The sequence below is a fragment of the Dromiciops gliroides genome, chromosome 5, assembly GCF_019393635.1.
Source record: "Dromiciops gliroides isolate mDroGli1 chromosome 5, mDroGli1.pri, whole genome shotgun sequence".
NCBI classification, from domain to species: domain Eukaryota; kingdom Metazoa; phylum Chordata; class Mammalia; order Microbiotheria; family Microbiotheriidae; genus Dromiciops; species Dromiciops gliroides.
Window position 1 is genome coordinate 56,408,800 of NC_057865.1, and position 22,743 is coordinate 56,431,542.

At 35.3% G+C, this 22,743-nt stretch overlaps 1 protein-coding gene across 1 annotated transcript in view; it reads left to right on the forward strand.

Annotated features, from left to right (window-relative positions):
* The window catches only part of ARL5B (ADP ribosylation factor like GTPase 5B), a 38,229-nt gene extending 15,896 nt beyond the window's left edge, over positions 1 to 22,333 (forward strand). Inside the window, exons 2-6 of the mRNA XM_043966883.1 lie at positions 9,792 to 9,852; positions 11,407 to 11,554; positions 16,103 to 16,186; positions 17,336 to 17,487; positions 19,630 to 22,333. Coding sequence (XP_043822818.1) covers positions 9,792 to 9,852; positions 11,407 to 11,554; positions 16,103 to 16,186; positions 17,336 to 17,487; positions 19,630 to 19,678 — 494 coding nt within the window. The 3' untranslated portion in view covers positions 19,679 to 22,333. The remainder of the gene's footprint in view (positions 1 to 9,791; positions 9,853 to 11,406; positions 11,555 to 16,102; positions 16,187 to 17,335; positions 17,488 to 19,629) is intronic.
* The last annotated feature ends 410 nt before the right edge of the window (positions 22,334 to 22,743 follow it).

Below are 22,743 nucleotides of genomic sequence, written 5' to 3' on the forward strand. Positions count from 1 at the left end.
GCTGCTGGTAAGTGTATGAGGCAGAATTTGAACCACTTTTTCAGATTCTAAGGTCAGTGTCTTATCCACTACACCCCAAATTATATTCAAGAGTAGATCACATCTTTTAGACAACTTTTTGACCATAAAGGTTGAATGAATTAAGATCCACTGTGCTTATTGTTTAGGGACTATTAAAAGATACTTGATTCTTTAGAGCAAAATACAGCACATAAAAGTTTTTTTTTAAGAGAGTGTCTTCCATTCGTATGTTGAAATTATACAAGATTCCTTCCAAAAGGTATCAATAGTCATAGCTTTGTTCAAAGCTTACTAATTATTAATTTTGGAGAGATAATACCATACTGAAATATATACTCCAGTGAGAGAGGTAAGCTCCTTGGGAGTGGGGATTGCTTCATTCATTGTATTTGAATTCCTAGCACCTAGCACAGTGCCCTGAACATAATACCTGCTTAATAAGTGCTTGTGGATCAATTGATTTGTTTACCAACATTGTCAGGAAGGCTGTCTGTTCAATATGGAAAGGATTTTCTGTAGGATGCTAGATGCTCCTATTTGTAGATGATGTTGTGTTGATTTTGTAATGGTGAAAAAACGCTGCAAAGCCTACTCATTAGAAATAAATAAATGCGATTCATAATCACACATAATACAAGATCTCTGTCTGGATACACAAACTCTATGGGCTGTATACCTAACAGAATATCCCAGTTTAGATAGATTAGTGCAGATAATTAGGTATATCTCTTAGTTCTTTTGCATTATTGTGAGATACCATAGTAAAAGTAAAACAAACAAGTACACATACCAAAACTTTGGAATTTTTAAAAAGTTTATTTTAAAGGCTTTAAAGGCCTTTTGGATTTTCATTATTCTTTCTGACCTCATTTTTCTCTTTTATAGTTCCTTTCTTCTCCCTCAGTCTTTAGCCTCATTTTTTTTCCCCTTGTGTGTTTTTTTCCCTTTTGATAGTCTCAGGATTTGTTTATTTGACTTTTTGTCCTGTCTAGTAGCACTTTCTATGCCCTGTTGGCAGGAAAAGTCAGGCCAATTCTTGAGTTGATGAATACCTCTTATGTAAGAGTACTGACACCACAAATTGCTCATTCAGATTCCAGTGTTGCAGAAAAGCCATAGTGTACACTGCCAACCAGGAGTTTAACAAGAATGTAGGTCACAGAAAAATCATTTTCATGTTAGGGGCCAAACAGATTTTAAAATAATAATAATAAATGCTTTTCATATTTAGTTACTGTTCATAATATGTTCAGAGATAATGGTATATACACTGAAAACTTTTTAACAAAAGACTTTTTTATTATTATAAATTTTGAAAACTTCAAACAGGAAAAATCCGGTATACAAAGAAAAACAAACAAACAAAAAGGATCAAATGTGAAAGTAAGTTTCTACTGTGTACAGTTATACTGAAAGTAATTTTAAAACGTACTTTAGATGTAGCTCTCTTGGTATATCACTGTGTTATGCCCTGCTTTTACCCAATACAGTTTATGTAAACTAGGTTTAAGACTAACCCATGCAAAAACAACTAGGAAAGTAAATCTGTTGTAAATATAATCATACAGCACTTTCCAAAGCCCTATTCCAAAAATAAAGGACTTTTGAATTATCCATGCATTAATTTCCTCTCTGCTTCAGGTAATTAGAGACTTGGCTATATTTTATTATATGTACGTGTTACTGAATAGTTTTCTAACTTGAATAATGTTTTTTCTAGTTGACAGAATTTGTCTTTCAAAATTAAAAAAAAAAGTGCATATTTTAATTTCATTTGATCCTTGGAAGGTGGGTGCTATCATTTTACATTTTAGGAAACTGAGGCAAATAGAGGTTATGACTTTCCCAAGGTCACACAGCTAAGTGTTTGAACTTAGATTTTCCTGACTCCAGGCCAAGTGTGCCACTTTACACTTTCGGTGTAAAATAAATTTTTATTGATATTTTCTGTTTCTTACATCACCACAGTAATCCCACATGTCTTTCTCTCCTTCCCTCCCAGTCCAGTATGATAAGTAGTATATTTTTAGAGAGGAAAAAACATTAGCACAACTGATTGATACATTGAAAAAGTTTGAAAACATGTATAACATACACCACCTATGCACCTCCCACCTCCAAGAAGTGGTAGGTTGAATTTGTCTTCTTATATCTCTTCAGTCCTATTTGATCTTTATAATTTTTTACATTTATTTTTTATTTTATAATTTTTCTTTCCATTTACATTGTTATATTCACTGTGTATATTGATTTCTTGGTTCTGGATTGCATATTTAAAAAAAATTATATATTTTTTTCAGTATGCAAAAATTTGCTTTCTCTTTCTCTTCCCTAGTTGATTGACAATAAGATAAAAAACAAACCCTTGTTACAAACACATATAGTCAAGCAAAACATGTCTAAAAAATAAGTGTCTCATTCAGCACTTCAGTCTTTTCCTTCTCTATTCTCTCCCCTGTAATCCTTGGGCATGGGTTCCTTCTTCATTCAACCCCTGGATCAATGACATAGAACTGGGTAACAAACAAAAAAAGAATCTTCCATTTGGTGTCTTTTTCTGTACTGTTACAAGTGCATAGCCTCTCTCTGCTCTGGAGAGTTCAGCCAAATACTCCTGCATGCCTCCCCAGAATTGCACCCCACCCCCACCCCTGCATCCACAGACACTCTTATCTCCCTGTGCCAACCTCGGCTGGCAAGGAGACTTAACTGTGACTTTATTGTAAACCTCAAAGTAAACAAGTCAACATGGGAAGAGCACTGAAATTGGTGTTAGCAGAAAGCTAGATTTGAATTCTGCCTTCTGTTCTTTGCTGTTGACCTTGGGCAAGACCTTAAGCTTTTTGAACCTGTTATCTCCTTCATAAAATAGGGATAATAGTAACAATAGGGACCTACTTCATAGGTTGTTTTCAAGAAATCTTTTTCGTAAAGCTTAAAAATTAGCAAGTCAACCAATATTTAATAAGTATATGAATGTCATCCTACTAATTGCTAGAGACACAAATACAAAGACAATCTCTGCCCTCAAAAAGCTTACATTCTAAGGGTAGAGACCATATACAAAAAGGAGTTGAAAAGGGGTGGGTGAGAGAGATGTAAGCTACCCACACTGGAGTATGGTGAAATCTGGAGGCAGAAGTAAAGCTGTCAGAGGAAATGAAGGGTGACTGGGCTTTGCTCTGAAAAGAGATTCTGAGAGAAACTTACCAGTTGGAAAAGAGGGCCCCAGGAAGAGAGGAAGTGAGTGGCCAAGTGAGAACAGGCCTCAGGCATTGCCAGAGTGAGGCATCTCAGGTTTGTGTTGAGTCAGAAGTAGAGAGGGGAGAGGAAGACACCATACTTCTGTTATTGACACCAACTTCTGTTATTGATAAAGAAAAGATATGTGTGGAAGATGGAAGAGGAATTGACTATCTAGTGGGACTTTAATGTAGATGGCCTATTTATTCCCTGGTGCCACTTCCAAAAACCTTTGGTTCTTGATTTACTCTGTCAAATGACTGAACTCCATTCACCCTAACAGATGTGATTGTCCAGGCAATCAGATGTAGAGGATGAGAGAAAAGTTACAGGTGTGCATCAGAATAACAGAAGGCTGGATTTTGTTTGTTTTCCTTGGTCTAAATGCTAGTAAAGAAAAAGAACATGACGTTTGGAATTACACTTAGTTCTTGTGATAATCTTATAGATTTCTAAAGAAAGACAATCTATTGTAAGCAACATTGCTTTCTTTTTTGTCACTCATTTCATTTTGAGGATTCAGTTTTTGTGTTGTTTTTTTTAAAGGATAATAGTTTAAAAAATAGCAAAAAAAAAAAAAAAAGGGTATGTCTAATCTAAATTTCTTTCTCCCTTCCCTGGATAAAACCACTTTGACAAAGCTGAAGTTGTGACCCTTGATTCTCCCCTTCAAAACTTTTGCTAATTGAGAAAAGACCTTGAAAATAAATCAGTCAGAAATTCAATAACTCTTGATTGTAGCAGAATAATAGAAATTTAGTATTATATGATATTCAAATGTTTGTTATACTTTCTCAGTACTCTAGGATTCTTTTTACTCCTAACTTAGACTATACATGTAGAGCATATATGTATGTGTGTGTTATATATATGCATGTATAAATTAAAAAAAATTTATTTCTCACTGCCCATTATTACAGTAACGAACATCAGGGATAACAATATTTTATATATACACACACTATGTTATATATATCCATGTTGCATGTATATATACATACTAAATATGTTTGTATATAGATATATCTACATCTATCTAGATATCTCTCTATATATCTTTAGTGTATATAAAATGTTATATTATCCCTGACCTTCATTACTGTTTATTACAGCAGTGATGGAAGAAACTGATGTAAGTCTCTGGAAAATTAGGGAGTACTTCTATGCCACATTTCATTGTAAATCAGGGAAAATGCAATAAGACAGGGAGATTATAGAAAGTTAAAAGTTAGTAAATACTTTTCATACTGAAGACTGAGTCCTTATTCAGTACACACACACACACTATATATACACACACATTCAGGACATTGTGGAGGGAGAATAGATGATCTGTTCCTCTAATAGCTCATTGTTTGCAACTTGTCTTTTTTTTTTGGACAGGGCAATGAGGGTTAAGTGACTTGCCCAAGGTCACACAGCTAGTAAGTGTCAAGTGTCTGAGGCGGGATTTGAACTCAGGTCCTCCTGAATCCAGGGCCAGTGCTCTATCCACTGCGCCACCTAGCTGCCCCATGCTACTTGTGTCTTTGTTGGTTGATGGGGCATTGGAGCTTGGTCAAATGAATGGGAAGCACTAGGAATAGTGGATAGAGTTCTGGAGTTGCAATCAGGAAGGCCTGTTCAGGTTCCACCTTAAGCACTTTCTAGCTCTGTGACTGTGACTGTGACAGTGTCATTTAAGCTCTTTGCCTCAGTTTCCTTCTCTGTAAATTGAAGTTATATAGAGATTAATAACGTCAAATTTTGGTTGTGCCTATACCTTGGGCTGTTTTTCAGTGCCACAGACTGACTCAAACTAATTCTTTAATTTAATTAAAATTTTTTTTTTTTGTGGTGGGGCAGTGGGGGTTAAGTGACTTGCCCAGGGTCACACAGCTAGTAAGTGTCAAGTGTCTGAGGCCGGATTTGAACTCAGGTACTCCTGAATCCAGGGCTGGTGCTCTATTCTCTGCACCACCTAGCTGCCCCTCAAACTAATTCTTTAACAAAAGGAGATTTACTTATTTATTTTAAGTTGGTTGTGTTAAGCTGAGTGAAACCCCTGGCCTCTGAGTTGTCCGTGGAGGTCTGCTAGCCAAGCATAAGTGACCACTTAATGTTCCTAGCTGATTTTTTGTGATTTGGAAGTAATGTCAATCACCTGAGCTTTTAGTCCCTGGAGCAATTAAGTCTCAAGGATGTTTTAAATACCTTAAAAGGAAAAATTAGCCTAATTTACATGGGGGTAGAGGAAGGAAGTGCTTTGGCTAATGGCTGTGTAGTATAGCAAGCATTAGGTAAAGAGATTGGACTTTTGGCCTGAAAAGATCAATACAATGTAAGGGGGAAATTCCAGAGAAAAAAGAGAAAGGGATTTATGCTCAAGAGATCAGATACTTTCTACTTAGCTGTATAAGCAGTGTAAGGGAGCTCTGATAAATACTTGTTTTTTGTGTTTTTTTTTTTGGCGGGGCAATGGGGGTTAAGTGACTTGCCCAGGGTCACACAGCTAGTAAGTGTCAAGTGTCTGAGGCCGGATTTGAACTCAGGTACTCCTGAATCCAGGGCTGGTGCTTATCCACTGCGCCACCTAGCTGCCCTCTGATAAATACTTGTTGAATGGCTAAAGGACATTTGGTGCAGAGCTTTAAATGGATTATAGTGGGGAGTTTGGGATACAAAGAGAAGAAATGGTACTGGATACCTGTCCTTGAAGAACTGTTCTATGATGTAGCTTGAGAAAAAAAATTCATCTAGGGAAAAGGAATGGAATAGTGATTTCATTAGTATTATGAACTCGTAGATGCAGAAACTCCCTCACCCAATGCAAGTCAGCAGTCTTTCTGTAATTTATAGTTCTAGAGAGTTGCCTAGAACACTAAGAGGTTAACATAGCCCATAGACAGATGGGCACTGGACCCTATATCTAACCTGATTTTGGAGAGCTCTGCCCATCCTGCCAGATTAGCTCAAAATTGAAAATAGTAGATTTAATCACATTTCCTCTTTTGGTAGAGTTAGTCACCTGGTAGATTAGGGCAATGTCATTGATATATAACATTAGCCTTTCGACCGTCATTTGACAGAGTCCCACAATATCCTTGTCCACAAAAATGGAGAGATATGGGCTGGATCTTATGGTACTATTAGGTAGATTTGGTTGAGTGACCAAACCCTAAGAGTGGTGATTAATGAATGCTGTCAGGTTCCTAGTAGAATGCTTGCAGGAATCTGGCCTTTGTTTCCTTTATCATTGATTTGAATAAAGGAGGTCATGCTCATCAGAATCAGGATTCAAAAAGATTTCACGGGCAAGAACAATGAATTGAATCTAATCTAAAAAAATAGGGATAAAAGTGAATAAAGCCCTATACTCAGATTAAAAAACAAAACAAAACCGTTGGGTGCAGAATGAAGGGGAGACATGGACTTAGACTAGAGGACAGCTTATTTAAAAAATGTGGAGGTTTATGATTGCTATGCGGCAGGCAGCAAGGTGGTACATTTTGAATGGCAACTCAAACTGAAAGACTCATCTTCAAATTCAAAATTGGTCTCAGACACTAGATGTGTAGCCCTGAGCACTTATTATAACCCTGTTTGTCTCAGCTTCCTTATCTGTAAAATGAGCTAGAGAAGGAAATGGCAAACCACTGTAGTATCTTTGCCAAGAAAACCCCACACAGGGTCATGAAGTGTCAAACTCAACTGAAATGACTGAACAATAATGTGAGAAACAGGTGCTGACCACCTTCTCAAAATAAGATCTTTCAGAGGCAACTTTGGTATGACAGAAGCTTTTTATTGTGTTCTCATGAATGGGCACCCACAGTAAAAACAATCAGTGAGTGTGAATACTAGAGTGTGCTGCCTGTATTTATCCTAAGGCCTAACACAGTAAGTCCCTCCTCAGAGTACTACCTTAGGTCAGTTATGTTGATTTCACAGTCGTCCTGGAAGAGTTCTAACATATCTCCTTGATATGTTACCCCTCCCATCCACATACACCTTCATGTAACCCTTGATTGAAAATGGGGTGGAGATTTTAGGCATGGGAGGAGAAGTTACTATTAATAAATCTATTAAGCAAATTCAGTAGTGACTAGGGTTGAACTTTTACCTCCTGTTGCTAGAACATCATCGAGGGTCAGCTCATACTGGTTTGTTTTTGTTTTTGTTTTTTGCGGGGCAATGGGGGTTAAGTGACTTGCCCAGGCTCACACAGTTAGTAAGTGTCAAGTATCTGAGGCCAGATTTGAACTCATGAGCTCCTGAATCCAGGGCCAGTGCTTTATCCACTGTGCCACCTAGTTGCCCCCCATAACTGGTTTTTATCAGTTCTCTCTCTACCTGTGAAAAACTTACTTTTCTCAAATTCTTGAGTTGATGTAAATAATATTGCCTTGATGTTTATTATATGGGCATGCTTTTCCCTAACTGAGAAGAGTCCACTACTTTAACAGGTTGTTACTGTATCTTACAAACAATATACTGGTGTACCACAAATATCAACAGTTGAGGTAAGGGATGGGTTTCTTACTGGAAAAGCTTCATTCGGGAGTTTGGTTTTAAATTGAATTTTGAAAATTGGAAAGGAAAGAGCCTAACAGATGTTGGTGAAAGTGAAGATGCCAAGGACAAATTAATAGAAAGTTAACTTAATTAGAAAGAACAGACAGGAGTATAGAAGGGCATGGTGGGGGGCACGGGGTGGGGGGTGGGGGAGAAGGCCACAGCAGTTACTTGCATTTAAAATAGTTTGTTCTTGTCATTTCCCCTGCTTTTGGGGGTTACATTTTCAATACAGAATTGTCTTCCTTCCTCCCTCCCTATCACACATAAGAGACCACTATTTTATGTAGATTTATAAATATATGTAAAGCCATGTTATACACATTTTGATTTATCATTTTTTTTCTGGAGGTATATAGCATCTTCCTTCATAGGTCCTTTATGGTTGATTTGAGTCATATTATTTTTTTGAACAATATTGCTGTTATTGCATATACAACATTTGCTTGGGTTTGCTCACTTCACTTTTCATTCCATGTTTTTCTAAAATCAGTCATCTCATCATTTCTTACAGTATACTAGTATTCTTTCATAATCATATACCATAACTCATTTAGCTATTCCCCAGTTGATGGGTATCCCCTCAATTTCCAGTTCTTTGCCACCACAAAGCTACTACATTTTATCCACTTGCTTTTTTTTTTTTTTTTTTTTTTGGTGAGGCAGTTGGGGTTAAATGACTTGCCTAGGGTCACACTGCTAGTAATTGTTAAGTGTCTGAGGCCGGATTTGAACTCAGGTGTCCTCCTGAATCCAGGGCCAGTGCTCTATCCACTGTGCCACCTATCTGCCCTGCTACTTACATTTTAGATAGGTTCATTTCCTTTTTCATTGATCACCTTGAGAAATAGACCTAATAGTGATATTGCTGGGTCAAAGGGCATACACATTTCTTTGGGCATAATTCCAGATTGCTCTCCAGAATGGTTGGATTAGTTCACATTTCTACCAACAGTGTATTCATGTCCCAGTTTTTCCATGTTTTCTCCAACATTTTTGATTTTCTCTTTTCATTTTAGCCAATTTGATATATTGAGATGGTACCTCAAAGTTGTTTTAATTTGCAATTCTCTAATCAATAATGATTTAAGGCATTTTTTTCACAGAACTATACATAGCTTTGATTTCTTCATCCAAAACCTTACTGTTCATATCTTTTGACCATTTATCCACTGGGGAATGACTCATATTCTTTTAAACTTGACAAAGTTCTCTTTGCAAATGAGATGAGACCTTTATCCGAGAAACTGTCTATTAAAATCTCCACACTGCCCCACCCCCCAATTTTCTGCTTTCCTTCTAATTTTGGCTATATTGATTTTATTTGTATAAAACCTTTTAAATTTAATCAAAATTATCCCTTTTACAGCTCACAGTGCTCTTTGTTTATTCATAAATTCTCCTATCTATAAGTCTGATAGGTAATATGTTCCATGTTCTTTTAATTTTCTTATGATATCTCCCTTTATAGCTAGGTCATGTATCCATTTTGAGCTTATCCTGGTAAATGGTGTAAGATAATGGCCTATACCCAATATCTGCCAGACTGCTTTGCAGTTTTCCCAACAATTTTTATCAAACAGTGTGTTTTTATCTTTACATTCTTCAAACACAAGATTACTATAATTATTTACTGCTGTATGATTTTTGTCATTTTTTAGGGCTTTAGTGTTTGTTTTTTCAAAATTCCAATGGACAAAACCTCCTCTATGCTTCCCTTTTGCCTACCCTCCAGTCACTTTTGTAAGAATCGTGCCAAGAGTAGAATATTATCCTGGGTCTTAGAGAACCTCAGAAAGAAAAGGTAGACAACATAGTAAATTGAGATTCTCCTTTCCCATCTCTTTTAACTGTATACTAATAAATCACCAGTGATAATTCCCATTAATTAATTAACATAATACTTTAAGACCATGAATTGTGCTTGTAATCTACAGAAGTTTTAATGCTTGTGGTTTGCTTTTTTTTTGTAGAACACAAAGTAATAATAGTGGGATTGGATAATGCAGGGAAAACCACCATTCTCTATCAGTTGTAAGTATGACTATTCAAACTGTTTTCATTATTTTAATTGTATTTTTTTCTTTTATACAAAAAATTAAAAAATGAGGTACCTGTTATATAATCTAAAACATATATCAAATTCCCTGGCCTGTGGGCCAGGAAACTCCATAATGCTTCTTGTACCAGATTAAAATGTAATTGGGAAATAGCAAAATAAATATAAATATAGTACAGCCTAGATAATGTTAAATTTGTGCTTTTCTAAGTCAGTGTCTATTTGAATTTGACACTACTGATCTAAAACATTTGAAAAGATGTCATTACATATAGACTTTATTTTGTCAAAACTGAAGTATTTCAAAAGCATAAAATAAATCAGTCTTTTTGCCCTTGAGGATTCCTGTCCCTTTTTTTGGGTTATGAAATCGTGTAAAACTGATGAACCATACAGCTAGGTATCTCAGGGAATGTTCAACACAAAGTACTGGCTGAAAGTAAAAAGTAGATAATGGCTCTCATTTCTATAGTGTTTTGTGATCCTCTTAGCAATCCTGTGAGATTTATAGGTGTTGTCACATAGGGGCCAAGCTACCCCTCACCATAAGTGGAAAAACATTATCTAAAGAAAGTATTGAAAACTTTCTACTAATTATGGCCCTTATAACATAGGGAATAATCACTGAAGAGAGAATCAGATCAAGATCACTCTTGCTTATAAAGTAGAGGTTGAAAATGTTTCAGCAGATGGATAGTTATATTTAATTTTGAAGGAATTAAAACAGTCCATCAAATCCATTTCTCAAAATAACCTACATTTCCCCTTTACTGTCAATGAAATGGTAATCCCTTGTAAAATTAAGTATGTTTTCTGTTGTAGGTATTTAACAAATAGATGTCATATATTAGTGTGGATCTGCCAATTTTGTCTTCTCTTTGGTTGTGTTCACTGTCAGCTTGACCATATAAATTTCCCTTCGCTTGTCCTCTGAAATAGTTTTCAGAGCCCTAGAATTTCGATGCTACAAGGGACTTTAGGGATCATATGATCCAGCCATCTCATTTTATAATGGCGCCCAGCATTTTGAAGTGATTTGCCCAAGGGGATACAGTTAATAAGAGCTGCAGGACAAAAACTAACATCCAGAGTGCCTGCCTTCGTGTCAGGGCCTGCATCTGACTGCTCTCCCCATTGTAACCTGCTTCTTGTGCTACATTTTTGCTGAAAGCAGCTCATGGATAGCTTAATAGGGGATAGTTATTCTAAAGTAAATGATTTCTTAGTCTTCAGGTATTTTAATGTAATAATCTTAAAAATGTAACCTAAAAGTCTGGAAGACTTTTGGAAAGTCTTTATGCTTACCGGTCAATGATCATGTAGTTTGTGACAGGGAAAATCAAATAACCTGAAAGAAACTTAATATTGTAATTAATATCTTAAAAGATTGATCAAGATGTGTCCCCTACACCTCGAGGAGTTGGCTCCTTTGACCCAAATTAAAGTGATTTGCGAAATGATAAACCTGTTGTATGCCTCTGATTTAAATGCTTTCCTGAATAGCTGGTATAATGCCTTTCTTCCCACAGCTTAATGAATGAAGTGGTCCATACCTCCCCAACCATAGGAAGCAATGTTGAAGAAATAGTTGTGAAGAACACTCATTTTCTTATGTGGGATATTGGTGGTCAAGAGTCGCTGCGGTCATCATGGAATACTTACTACTCTAACACAGAGGTATATAAAAAACTCACTGCAAAGTAAACATAGCACACAAAATAGCAAGCCCAAATACTTTACAGACTAGATGTTGATATAGGTTCAGAGGTTCCTCATAGCTAAGCAGGCACCACATTTTTCTTTTTCATTACCTCTCAGATTCAAACCTTTCTTTCCATTCTTATTGTTAACATCTTTCCGAGCTTTCATCACAACACACTATACTTACTGCTTTTGCTTTCTAGCTTATAGGTTCATGGAATGTTAGAACTGGAAGGTACCTGATACTTAAGTCCCTTTAAATACATTTGGGGGTCAGCTTGAAGACTTGAGACAGAAGGGACATTATTAAGAAAAAGAAAATACTAGTGAAATTCCACTTTATTCCCTCATTGGAGTTTGGGAACTGCTCTTGAGTTCTTGCAATGTCTTCCAATGGTATGCCAGCTCTGGAAGTTCTTACCTTGTTAGACTATGAGGATGAGACCAGTGTTAGACTATCTGTGAATTGGGCAAGGATTATCCTAACTCAGAGGATCATTCCCAGATCGGCTATTGGGTAATACATTTTTTCAGCTATAGTGGCTCTGATATATACTAAGGAAAATATATTGAAAACTGTGGGTACAGGAGTATTCATACTGAAATCGCAGATCCTTTAGATTCTGAAGTGGAAGTATATACCTCAAAATATTTGGTATGATTTTAATTCATATATTGACTTTTCCAGTTCCCAGTGTTTTTCCCTTTGCTTGTTTCAAGGTTGTGCTTCTTAGTGTCTGAATTTATGAAGAAATCTAGAGGTTGAGTATTCCTCCTTTGTAGTTCATTTATAGTTAGTCTTAGAATTTTATTAGGTAGGGTAATGGGTTAGTGTTTGGGATATAGCTGCTTAAGAGTAAGTGCACTGTTGTCACCCATAGTATTTTCCTATATAAAGAAGCCATAACTAGAGATCTTCTTTAAAAGTAAAGGCCAAGAGTATTTAAAGTTCCTTTTTTTATGCTATAGGACTTTTTCCTAACAATACATGTATTTACTACAAAATGTATGTATATCGAGACTGAGAAGGGACTAAGCAAAGGCCTTAACTACAGTATGGCTTAATTTCTGTTTCTATTGTCAAGCGAAATTTTGACACACTGGCAGATGTTGTGAAAGGAGTAGGAGAGGAACAAAAGTTTTTGGAATATAACACTATTTAAAAAGCTTAGCAGCTGGTGCTTTTATCCAGAGCACAAAAGTATCTCCAGCTGGGAAGAGAACACAGTGCAGTAATAAAGGTGCCTTTGATGGATAGGTCAAAGTTGACTACAGCTGATCAGTGTTGTGTTAAGAAAGCAAACAAAGCATTTCAAAGGGTAATTTTTGAAATTGTTGAAGCTCTGGAAGACTTTTGAATATAGTGTATATTCAGCTCTCAGACATAGAGATTGTTTGTTACTATGTCACCTCCTGTCAAAGAGGGCTTTTTAAGTGGGTAATATATGTCTACAGATGTCAAGAATATTAAAGTTAATTCACTCCAACACAGTATCTTGACCTTTATTGCCAACACATTAACATAATATGCAAAATCTTTATGACCCCGAGTCTGGCTCCTATCTCCCAGTGCTTTCACTAGTCACCAAATGCTTTCTGTAGACTTTTACGTTCACCTTTTACACTGACATGTCATCCAGTGCCTCAGTTTGTCTGATGTTGCAATAATGTTTATCTTGAATAATAACAATTACAACTGTTATTTTTATTATTAGTAGAGAGATCTTTGATATGACTGCTTAAATTATGTCTTCTCCTTTGTCCCTCACATCCATTCAGGCACCAGTATAATTTTTCCTTTTTATTGCCTCTCAGATTCAGTTCTCATTTTTTCCATTCTCACTGCTAACACCTTATTCCAAGCTTTCATCATATCACACTGTAGTTGCCTTCTAGTTTATAGACTCATGGAGTGTTAGAATTGGAAGGTTCCTTAGACATCATTTACTCCAGCTCTCTCATAAATGAGGAAAGTGAGGCTGAGAAAATGGTAATTGACTTGCATGAAATCAAAGACTTTTCTAGTGGCAAAACTGCAAATCGTGGTTTCTTGACTGGTGTCTGAATTTATGAAGAAATCTAGAGGTTGAGTATTCCTCCTTTCCAGTCTGTTCATTTATAGTTCGGGTTAGAATTTTATTAGGTAGGGTAATGGGTTAGGGTTTGGGATATAGCTGTTTAAGACTAAGTGCACTATTGTCACCCATAGTATTTATATAACATATGTCATATTATTCTCTTTCCTGCTTTCTGTCTTACTTGTGACCATCCTGGATGCAGTTGCCATCTTCCCACATCGTTTTCCTCATTATTTCTTTTTTTAAAAAGAACCTGCTGTGGCTCTCTTACTTACCACATCAGATTTAAATTCCTTTGCCTAGTTTTCAAGGTCTTTCCTAAATTATCTAAGTCAATTCTTCATCATGTACCTTCATTTTTTTTTTTTTTTTAGTGAGGCAATTGGGGTTAAGTGACTTGCCCAGGGTCACACAGCTAGTAAGTGTTAAGTGTCTGAGGGTGGATTTGAACTCAGGTCCTCCTGACTCCAGGGCCGGTGCTCTATCCACTGCGCCACCTAGCTGCCCCGTACCTTCATTTTCAAAGAATGGTATCTCTCTTTTTCTACACCTAAATATTCCCCATTCTTTAAGGTCTTAATTCAAGACCCATCTTGCCTTTAAATTTTCCCTGCCTATTCTAGCTCGAAGCTTCTTAAACTATGGGTCTGGAGGCAGCTAGGTAGCACAGTGGATAGAGCACCGGCCCTGGAGTCAGGAGGACCTGAGTTCAAATCCAGCCTCAGACACTTAACACTTACTAGCTGTGTGACCCTGGGCAAGTCACTTAACTCCAATTGCCTCACCAAAAAAAACAAAACAAAAAAACCCAAAAAACTATGGGTCTGAATGTGGGGATTGTGAAAAATGTGGTAACAGTAAAAGGTTATGTTATACCTATTTTATATACCTATATACCTGCATCACATAAAAATTTCTCTGGTGAAAAGGAGTCATGAGTGGAAAGAGTTTAAGACTTGCTGTAGCTCACATAGAAAAGTAGTAAGTGTAGTGGAAAGAGCCCTAGACTAAGAAAACCTGGGTTCTGATTCTGTCTTTGACACTCAATTGGCTGTGTGACAAGGAAATCATTTCACTTCTCTGAGCCTCAATTTCCTCAACTATTAATTGGGATAGTAATACCCAGAGTCTCCACTTCATAGGGTTGTTGAGACAATGAAATTGCTCGTGGATTTCTTACTCTCCTCATTTCATTAGTGCTATTAAACATGTAAATAGCTATAACCAATTTCCTTTATTTTGTTTTTACAAAGTTCTTACCTCTTCTTGCATCTGTTCTCTTCAGCTATTTTTTGTTTTTTGTGGTGGGTTTGGGGTTTTTTTTTTTTTTTTTGGTCTTTCATCTTCATCTTTTTGTCCTTAGGTGCTTCTCAAGTCTGTCTCTTTTTCTTTGATGTTAGTGGAGGATAGAAGTAGCACTGAGAGAGTGTAGCCGCATAGAGAGCTGACTTCAGTGTCAGGAATATCTGAGTTCCATCCCTGCCCCTAACACACACTGGCTTTGTGATCCTGGGCAAAGACCTTCAACCTGTGCTCCACATAACACTTGTAAGGTCATTGTAGAATAGTTGTTCATCTGCCTTGGTTGTGAGAATTGCCTAATGTAGAGGAAATGAGGGAAATTACAGATTTAGATGAGAGGAAAAGAATCATGATGATAATCCACATTTATATAGTACTTATAGTATCTACAGAGTACATTCCATACAGCAGCCCTGTGATACATCAGGTATATTAAATAAGTATACTGTTCTTTATTGGAAAACTAATTGTACTTTGCTTATATGCATTAACATATGAGTCTTCTTAAAACTTTACCTTTTCACTTAGTTAATATTTTGAAAAAAAAGTCATACAAAACATTTCAAAATTGAAATCTAATGATCCTGTAATAAAATGAGAAGAGTAAGAAAATCATTAGGATTTATCTATTATCATCTGATAGGAAGTTATTACAACATAAGAGCAAATAAGAAAGTCCATGGAATTGAACCATAGTGTTGATGAACCTAAATGAAAGTAATAGAAATAAACTGTCTCAAGTCATTTTAAAAAAGATATTTGAATATATTTTATAAATTCTAAGTGATCTTTTGTGATAAGGCCAATAAATAATAATTATAGTAATACTGGTGATATACTGTATAGAAATAACATTTCTGTCACTTGTTAGTGGATTTGGAGAAGTTTTTTGTATATCTAGTTCTGACCTTGTTTTATAAATAATATTGTAGATATCAGACATATCTTTCTATGAAGGTATAAGGTCACACTAACAAGAAGTATTTCAATTCCTGAAGCCCTGGTGTAATTTTTATAAAGTAGATTGAAAATTTTAACTACAAGGAAAAATACTAGTGGTTGAATTTTTTTTATGTGTGTCATGGTAATTTTCAATATATTTGTCATATGTTACATAAGTGACAAATTTATAATTTCTTTTTAGTTCATCATTCTTGTCGTTGATAGCATTGACAGAGAACGACTGGCTATTACTAGAGAAGAGCTATATAGAATGCTGGCTCATGAGGTAAGTAGTAAAATTTATTTTGTTTGTTTTTAAATGACCTCAGTTACTAATACATGTAGAGCATTGTATTTTTTTTTTTTAAGTGAGGCAATTGGGGTTAAGTGACTTGCCCAGGGTCACACAGCTAGTAAGTGTTAAGTGTCTGAGGCCAGATTTGAACCCAGGTACTCCTGACTCCAGGGCCGGTGCTCTATCCACTGCGCCACCTAGCTGCCCCGAGCATTGTATTTTTACATTGGTTTTGCTTGATAATTGTGTTATTGTTAGCATGATATGATTTTGCTTGGTAATTATGCCCCTCCACGCAACAAAGTAATCACTATGATTAATTTGGAAACATAATCTGTTAAAAGTTAAAAAGATTGGGGGCAGCTAGGTGGCGCAGTGGATAAAGCACTGGCCCTGGATTCAGGAGGACCTGAGTTCAAATCTGGCCTAAGACACTTGACATTTACTAGCTGTGTGACCCTGGGCAAGTCCCTTAACCCTCATTGTCCCGCAAAACAACAAAAAAGTTTTAAAGGTTAACTTAGAGATACCCAATAAATGATTTTTATTGTTTTAATTGACTTCTTATTTTCCTTTTTTAATGTCATCCTTCTTAAGTGCTACATGCTGGCCTCGATGGCACCCTGAGTTCTCAAAGGCTATTAAAAATACTTTTATATTGGAAGTTCCAACAGGTCCTACTTCAAGAAAGGACCTAGAAATGGACTCTTTGTTTTTTTCTAAGGACCAAAGTAGCTAAGTTTGGAAAGTCTCATTCCAGAAGGTTGACCACTGGATAATGAATGTTTTTGGCTATGACATACCTGAGATAGTAGAGTAGTTAGTCCCACTGATGAAATTGATGAATCTCAAAGGTTTTTTTTTTGTTATGAAAAATGTTACAAGCATATTTAATGTTCTCAAATAGTCTACTAGTTTATGTTTGAGAATTTTATTGTGTTTCCAAGTTAGTTGGCCTTATCAATATTTGCCCACAGTGAGATAGATTATGTACTTCTTTCTTAATAAGGCAGTATCTAAAATACATGATAAAACCAGAATTGTATGCTATCTTGCAATAACTATTTTTGATTTTTTTAATTTCAAAAGAATTGGCCAAATGTTTGACAATACTTTGAGTAGAATATATTTTTATTGCAGGATTTACGGAAGGCTGCTGTTCTCATCTTTGCAAATAAGCAAGACATGAAGGGGTGTATGACTGCAGCTGAAATCTCTAAATACCTCACCCTTAGTTCTATTAAGGACCATCCATGGCATATTCAGTCTTGCTGTGCTTTAACAGGAGAAGGGTAAGCATTACTGCCTTGTTGTAAAGAGACCTGACTAGATATTACTGTTTTAATTTTTTGTTTCTCTTTACATTTTCTGGTCAGACTTTTCTCTGTTGATCTTATTCCTTTTATTTCTCTTTGTGTACAATGATTTTTATATTCTATCTCAAATATTTGTATTCAACATAATTTAATGAGGGTGTTTTTTGGTAGTTCTTGCCATAAGTATTCCCATCTTTAAATCTGTTTTTAGGTTATTAGTGAAGCAGGTTTGAAACAGTTGTGACTCATATAGTTAACAGTTCATATTATAAAGCCTTTCCTGCTATCCAAATAATTCTCAAATTTAATAACAACAATAATAATGATGATAATATGCTAAGTCAAGATTTTATTTATTATTGACACACACACATAATCTTTAAAGCTTATAAAGCATGTTAGATAGAGTACTTCATTTGAGCCTCCTAGCAGCATTATAGGTATTAGCCCCATTTTATGCAGCAAGAAACCAAGGCTTAGAAAGGTTAACTGACTTGCTAACCTTTTAACATGAAGTTATGTGTTTTTGCTTCACTTTTATACTGAAGAAAATGAGGGCGAGCATCATATCAGCATAGTTTCCTATGGGTTCTTCAGCCTGGATATAACCTGAAGCATTCCTTATTCTTTCAGATCCACTTTATACTGTACACTTAAGTCAGTTCCTTAGGGAGGAGGAGCAGTATGAATTACTGTGCATACCTGTTTATTGGAGCTGGACTTTTGTAGATTCAGCCTGATATTGTGCAAAGAATGCTTGAGCAGGAGGAAAGGAGAGGAGACCTAGGTCCCAGTTGTGGCTCTGCTACTCTCTGTATAACATGGCACCTCTTTGGGTTTTTATTTCTTCCATTTTTAAGATAAAAGGATTGAATTAGATGATCTCTAAAGTCCCTTCTATTTCTAAAACCTTCTGGGTTTCAGCATCATTTAAAACTGACTTTTGAATAGAGGAATAATAATAATGAAGTCAGCAGACTTCATATCACATGAGTAATTACGTTCTTAACTGACAAAATACTTGACATAATTAAAACACTGCTTGTTTTCATAATACTTTATCCTCCTTCCTTAGGGTCTGTCCTTGATAGAGTATAAGTTGTCCTGAGTTAGTCTGATCATACCTGTATGGTATGGAGCAGTCACTTTCAAGTCCTTTCCAACCCAGAAGACTCATAGGAAGCCATGTCAGTCCCCAAAAGTAACCTCATTTCTTCCCAACTGGAATTGGAAATGAACTGAGACCCTTCTGAGCTTAGCTAAGACGTCTTTTAGACTATATCATAATCTTTACTAAATCTCTCAGTTTAACGGTTATACATCTTTCTTTTTTTGGTGAAGTAGGGGCCTAGTTTTACTCCCCCAGTAAGGATCTATACCAGTTCTGCACCTTATAGTTTTAGAGTTGCTCAAGTCCCTTGTATTACTATTAATGTTAAAGTAAATATTAGAGGCAGCTGTCATCACTGAGGGTCAAACCACTAGATTTGGCGTCAGGGAGATGCAAATTCAAATCTCTCCACAAATAATAGCTGTCTGGCTCTGGACATAACACTTAATTTATCCTAGCCTCAGTTTCTTTTTAAAGTGGGTATAATAATAGCACTTGTCTCACAGGGTTGTTATGAGGATCAAATGAGATAATTGTTTAAAAGTACTATATAAATGCTAGCTAGCTATTATCATTATTATAGATCTAAAACAATAATAATATTGACACTTTAAACTGAGGTTTAAGGTAATTTACCTTTGGTTGAACAGCTAATAAGTATTATTAGACCAGTCTCAAAGCTATCATGCTGACTTTCCTATCTGCTGTAACTAATAGGTTTGAACTTGTTGAGAAAACTATTCAGCAGGTTATTCAGTCTTCTATTTGTGAAGATGAAACAGAAGGAAATATCTCACCAAGTTGAACTAATAAAATCACATGGTTTTATTGAAATGAATCTTTCACTTTGATATTCTTTCTCTTTTATACATGAATGTACAAATAATCTAATGGCTATAGTATCAATGTTAGACAAAAACTATAAAAGAAATCAGCTCAATTTTTAGTTAAAAGTGTTGTGTGGTTTTTTTTTTTCAAAGTAGTTGCATTGTTATCTCTGTTTTCAGGTTATGCCAAGGTCTAGAATGGATGACGTCCCGAATTGGTGTGAGCTAACTTTTTGTTCAAGAAGGACTACTTCTATTTATTCTATGGACATGAACATATTTCCTGGTACTTTTGGCTGCTTAGGCAGCGGCATGTTTAATTTATAACAACGCAAACCTCTATGAGCAACACTTGAATCAAGTGCAGCTGAACTGGAACATAAGATTTTTCTTAACATTTTTAAAATGCACTAATCCTCAGTTGGATGAACGTAATGTGTCTGTGTTTCAGCAACAAAGTTCTCCCTGACTACTTATCTGAATGCATTCAAGGATGGCCTGGCCAGAAACGTTTGTCAAAATGTTTTAGACTTTCTGTAATATTGAAAACATACAATTTTTCTGAACCTAACCTGCCCACTTCTTTCATTTATTAATTTTTAGGCAAATGTTGTGATCTGGAAGAGCATTAGAAATCACAGACTTCAATGTTTGCAGATTTCTTTGGTCTAAAGATGATCTCCTTTTCTATACTATCCCATCCTTTGTGCACAGAATTTTAACCTGATGAAAAATGTGTATGAGTGATATCTGAATTCTAAGAGTTGTGACAATTTACCCACCACTGAGTAAATGTCCTCATTTCAATGCATGCCAGAAGAAATTCTTAGTATGGCTTTTTTAGGTTTCATGTTCATTTGTACTTGGCCTATAGAATTATGATTACTTTTCTATCTGTATGACTTGGATAAAAGGGTATATATGTGATCTTATAGTTGGCCAAAAAACTGAATCGGAATGAAAGATTACTTGAAAGTACAGATTTGATATAAAGTGTGGCAGTATTCTTTCTGACAGTTTAGGGTATAAATGCCACATTAATTAGTACACATTTATTTAGGATGTCATGGAAGCAATACCAGCACTAAATTCAAAACAAATCACTTTAACATATGTTGTACTATCAGAAACAGCCATATAAACAGCAAAATTTTCAAAGTGTTCCGTGGATAAAGAGCAACACAGCTCAAAGTCGTGTAATCTGGGGATATTAAAGCCTAAGTGAATAAATAGGCATCTTGTAATTGATCATATATAAAGTGTGTATGTCTACATAATATGTCTACCACCAAGCAGTACATTACGTGGAAAGTATGTGGCTTTTAAAAACCCTGTTTTGAGGTTTTTATTAAAATAGGTTTTGAAACAATTGCCATGTAGGTAGTTGGCCTTCGTATTCTAAAGCCTTACTTTCTTCTATCCAAATTCCAGGCAGCTGCTGAAATTAATGCAAGTGTTCATCAGATTGCTTTTAGATTTATAGTTAAGATATGATAACATTTATTAATCACCTAATGTTTAAAAAAATGAAAAAATAACACCCCACCAGATGTCTGATTTATTAGAGATTGATAAAAATGAAAAGTTTAAGAAGAAATAGGTACCTATTTGAAAATGACACCAAACACTAAGTTGAGGAGGGGGAATATAGAATAGCAAATGTTACTTTTTTAAAGTAAGTTATTTTTGCTCAAGTAAAATGCCAAAATTCATTTCTTCTATTAAAGAACACCACTTTAATTCATCAGTATTTAATTTATTTGGGTAAAAAAAAAGATTCAGTATTCTTAAGAATATTAGACCCTGGATATTCAGAACCTGATCTCTTAAATTTAAAATCCTCATTAGAACATTTAAGGCAGTTTAGCCTTTTTTACTGTTTTAGTTGTCATGGCTTCCTTGTACTTAGTTAAACTGTATTTAGTTAATGCTTTATTGATTTCCATTTGGTGACAACATACATGAGGACTGAAAATGTTCAGTGTGTAAGTTTCTCGACCCTTTAGGAATCAATTTTTATTTTCATCTTATGCCTTAGTTTTCTAATTCGTGTGTTTTTAAACCTTTTTCTTAGAGTTCTCATGCTTAGTAGAGGGAAAAAGATTTTTAGCATAATCAAAAACCATAAGAGGGAAGGAAAAGCAAACAATTGATATGCATGCTTATGGGATAAAATTGTAAATATCATTTCAGCAAATGCACACCATGCCTGTGGTTATTTTCTACTTTGGTTTCACTATTTATCTTTAAACAGTGGGAAAAGAAAATTTTTTCCCCCCCTAAACTTTACAGCATATTCAGTACACCTATTAATCTATTCTTAATTGAAAAGTTGGTATACTTATTGCCTAAGAGATGATTGGCTGGCTTAATTTCTGTCAAACTGTAAGATTTTAATTTATCAACATTACATTAAAATGTTTAAAATAGTTTATTATTTTTGTGTGAACATCTGCCCATACAAACTTCTAATTTTTTTAGAAATATAATATGGCCTTTATTTTCTAGATTCTATTTTAACATGTCATGTTTGGTACAGGGAATTATTTCATGTTGATGGAACATTGAAAATTACAAATTTGTTAAGATTCTGCGTTCAGCCTTTGCAAAAGTTCAATGGTGAAATTCATTCAAAACTTTAGAAAGTATTTTAAAACTTAGATTAGATTTTATTTCACAGTACATACAATTTTAGTTATCCTTTACTCCAAGAGAATGTTTTAGCACAGAAGTTTAGTAAGCATACCATTTCCCATTGTATTCATCATTGATTGGTCTTGACATTTTATCATGAACCAGTGTAATAGGAAAGATGTATCTTCATAATTGCCCTTAGTGCCTTTATTCATATTTTAATCAAATTCATATTTCAAAGAAAAACATTAAAAATAGATGGGACCCAACATTTTGCTTTTTATAGGTTGTACAAAGAAAATAATTTTTTAGCAGTTAGTATAACTCCCATTCATCTAATTAAACTAGCTGATATTTGAGTTTCTACCTCCCTACAGTACTCTTCTTGTATTACTCTAATGACGCTTCTTACAAGCAGTGGAAAAGGAAATTGAGAGTCCCACAAAATCCAAGAAAGCTGTTAGTATTTAGTTTAGTTCTATTTTGTTTTCAGGTAGAGGATGAAGAAATAAAATCTTTACCATAGATTCATATGTGTTGTTATAAATGATAATCAAACTTCCTTCCCTACACATATTTGAAGACTGGCTAGGGACGGGTTCTTTTAAAAGTCATGTTCTCCATCTTAAAACTCACAATTCCCAACCAAGGAAGATCATA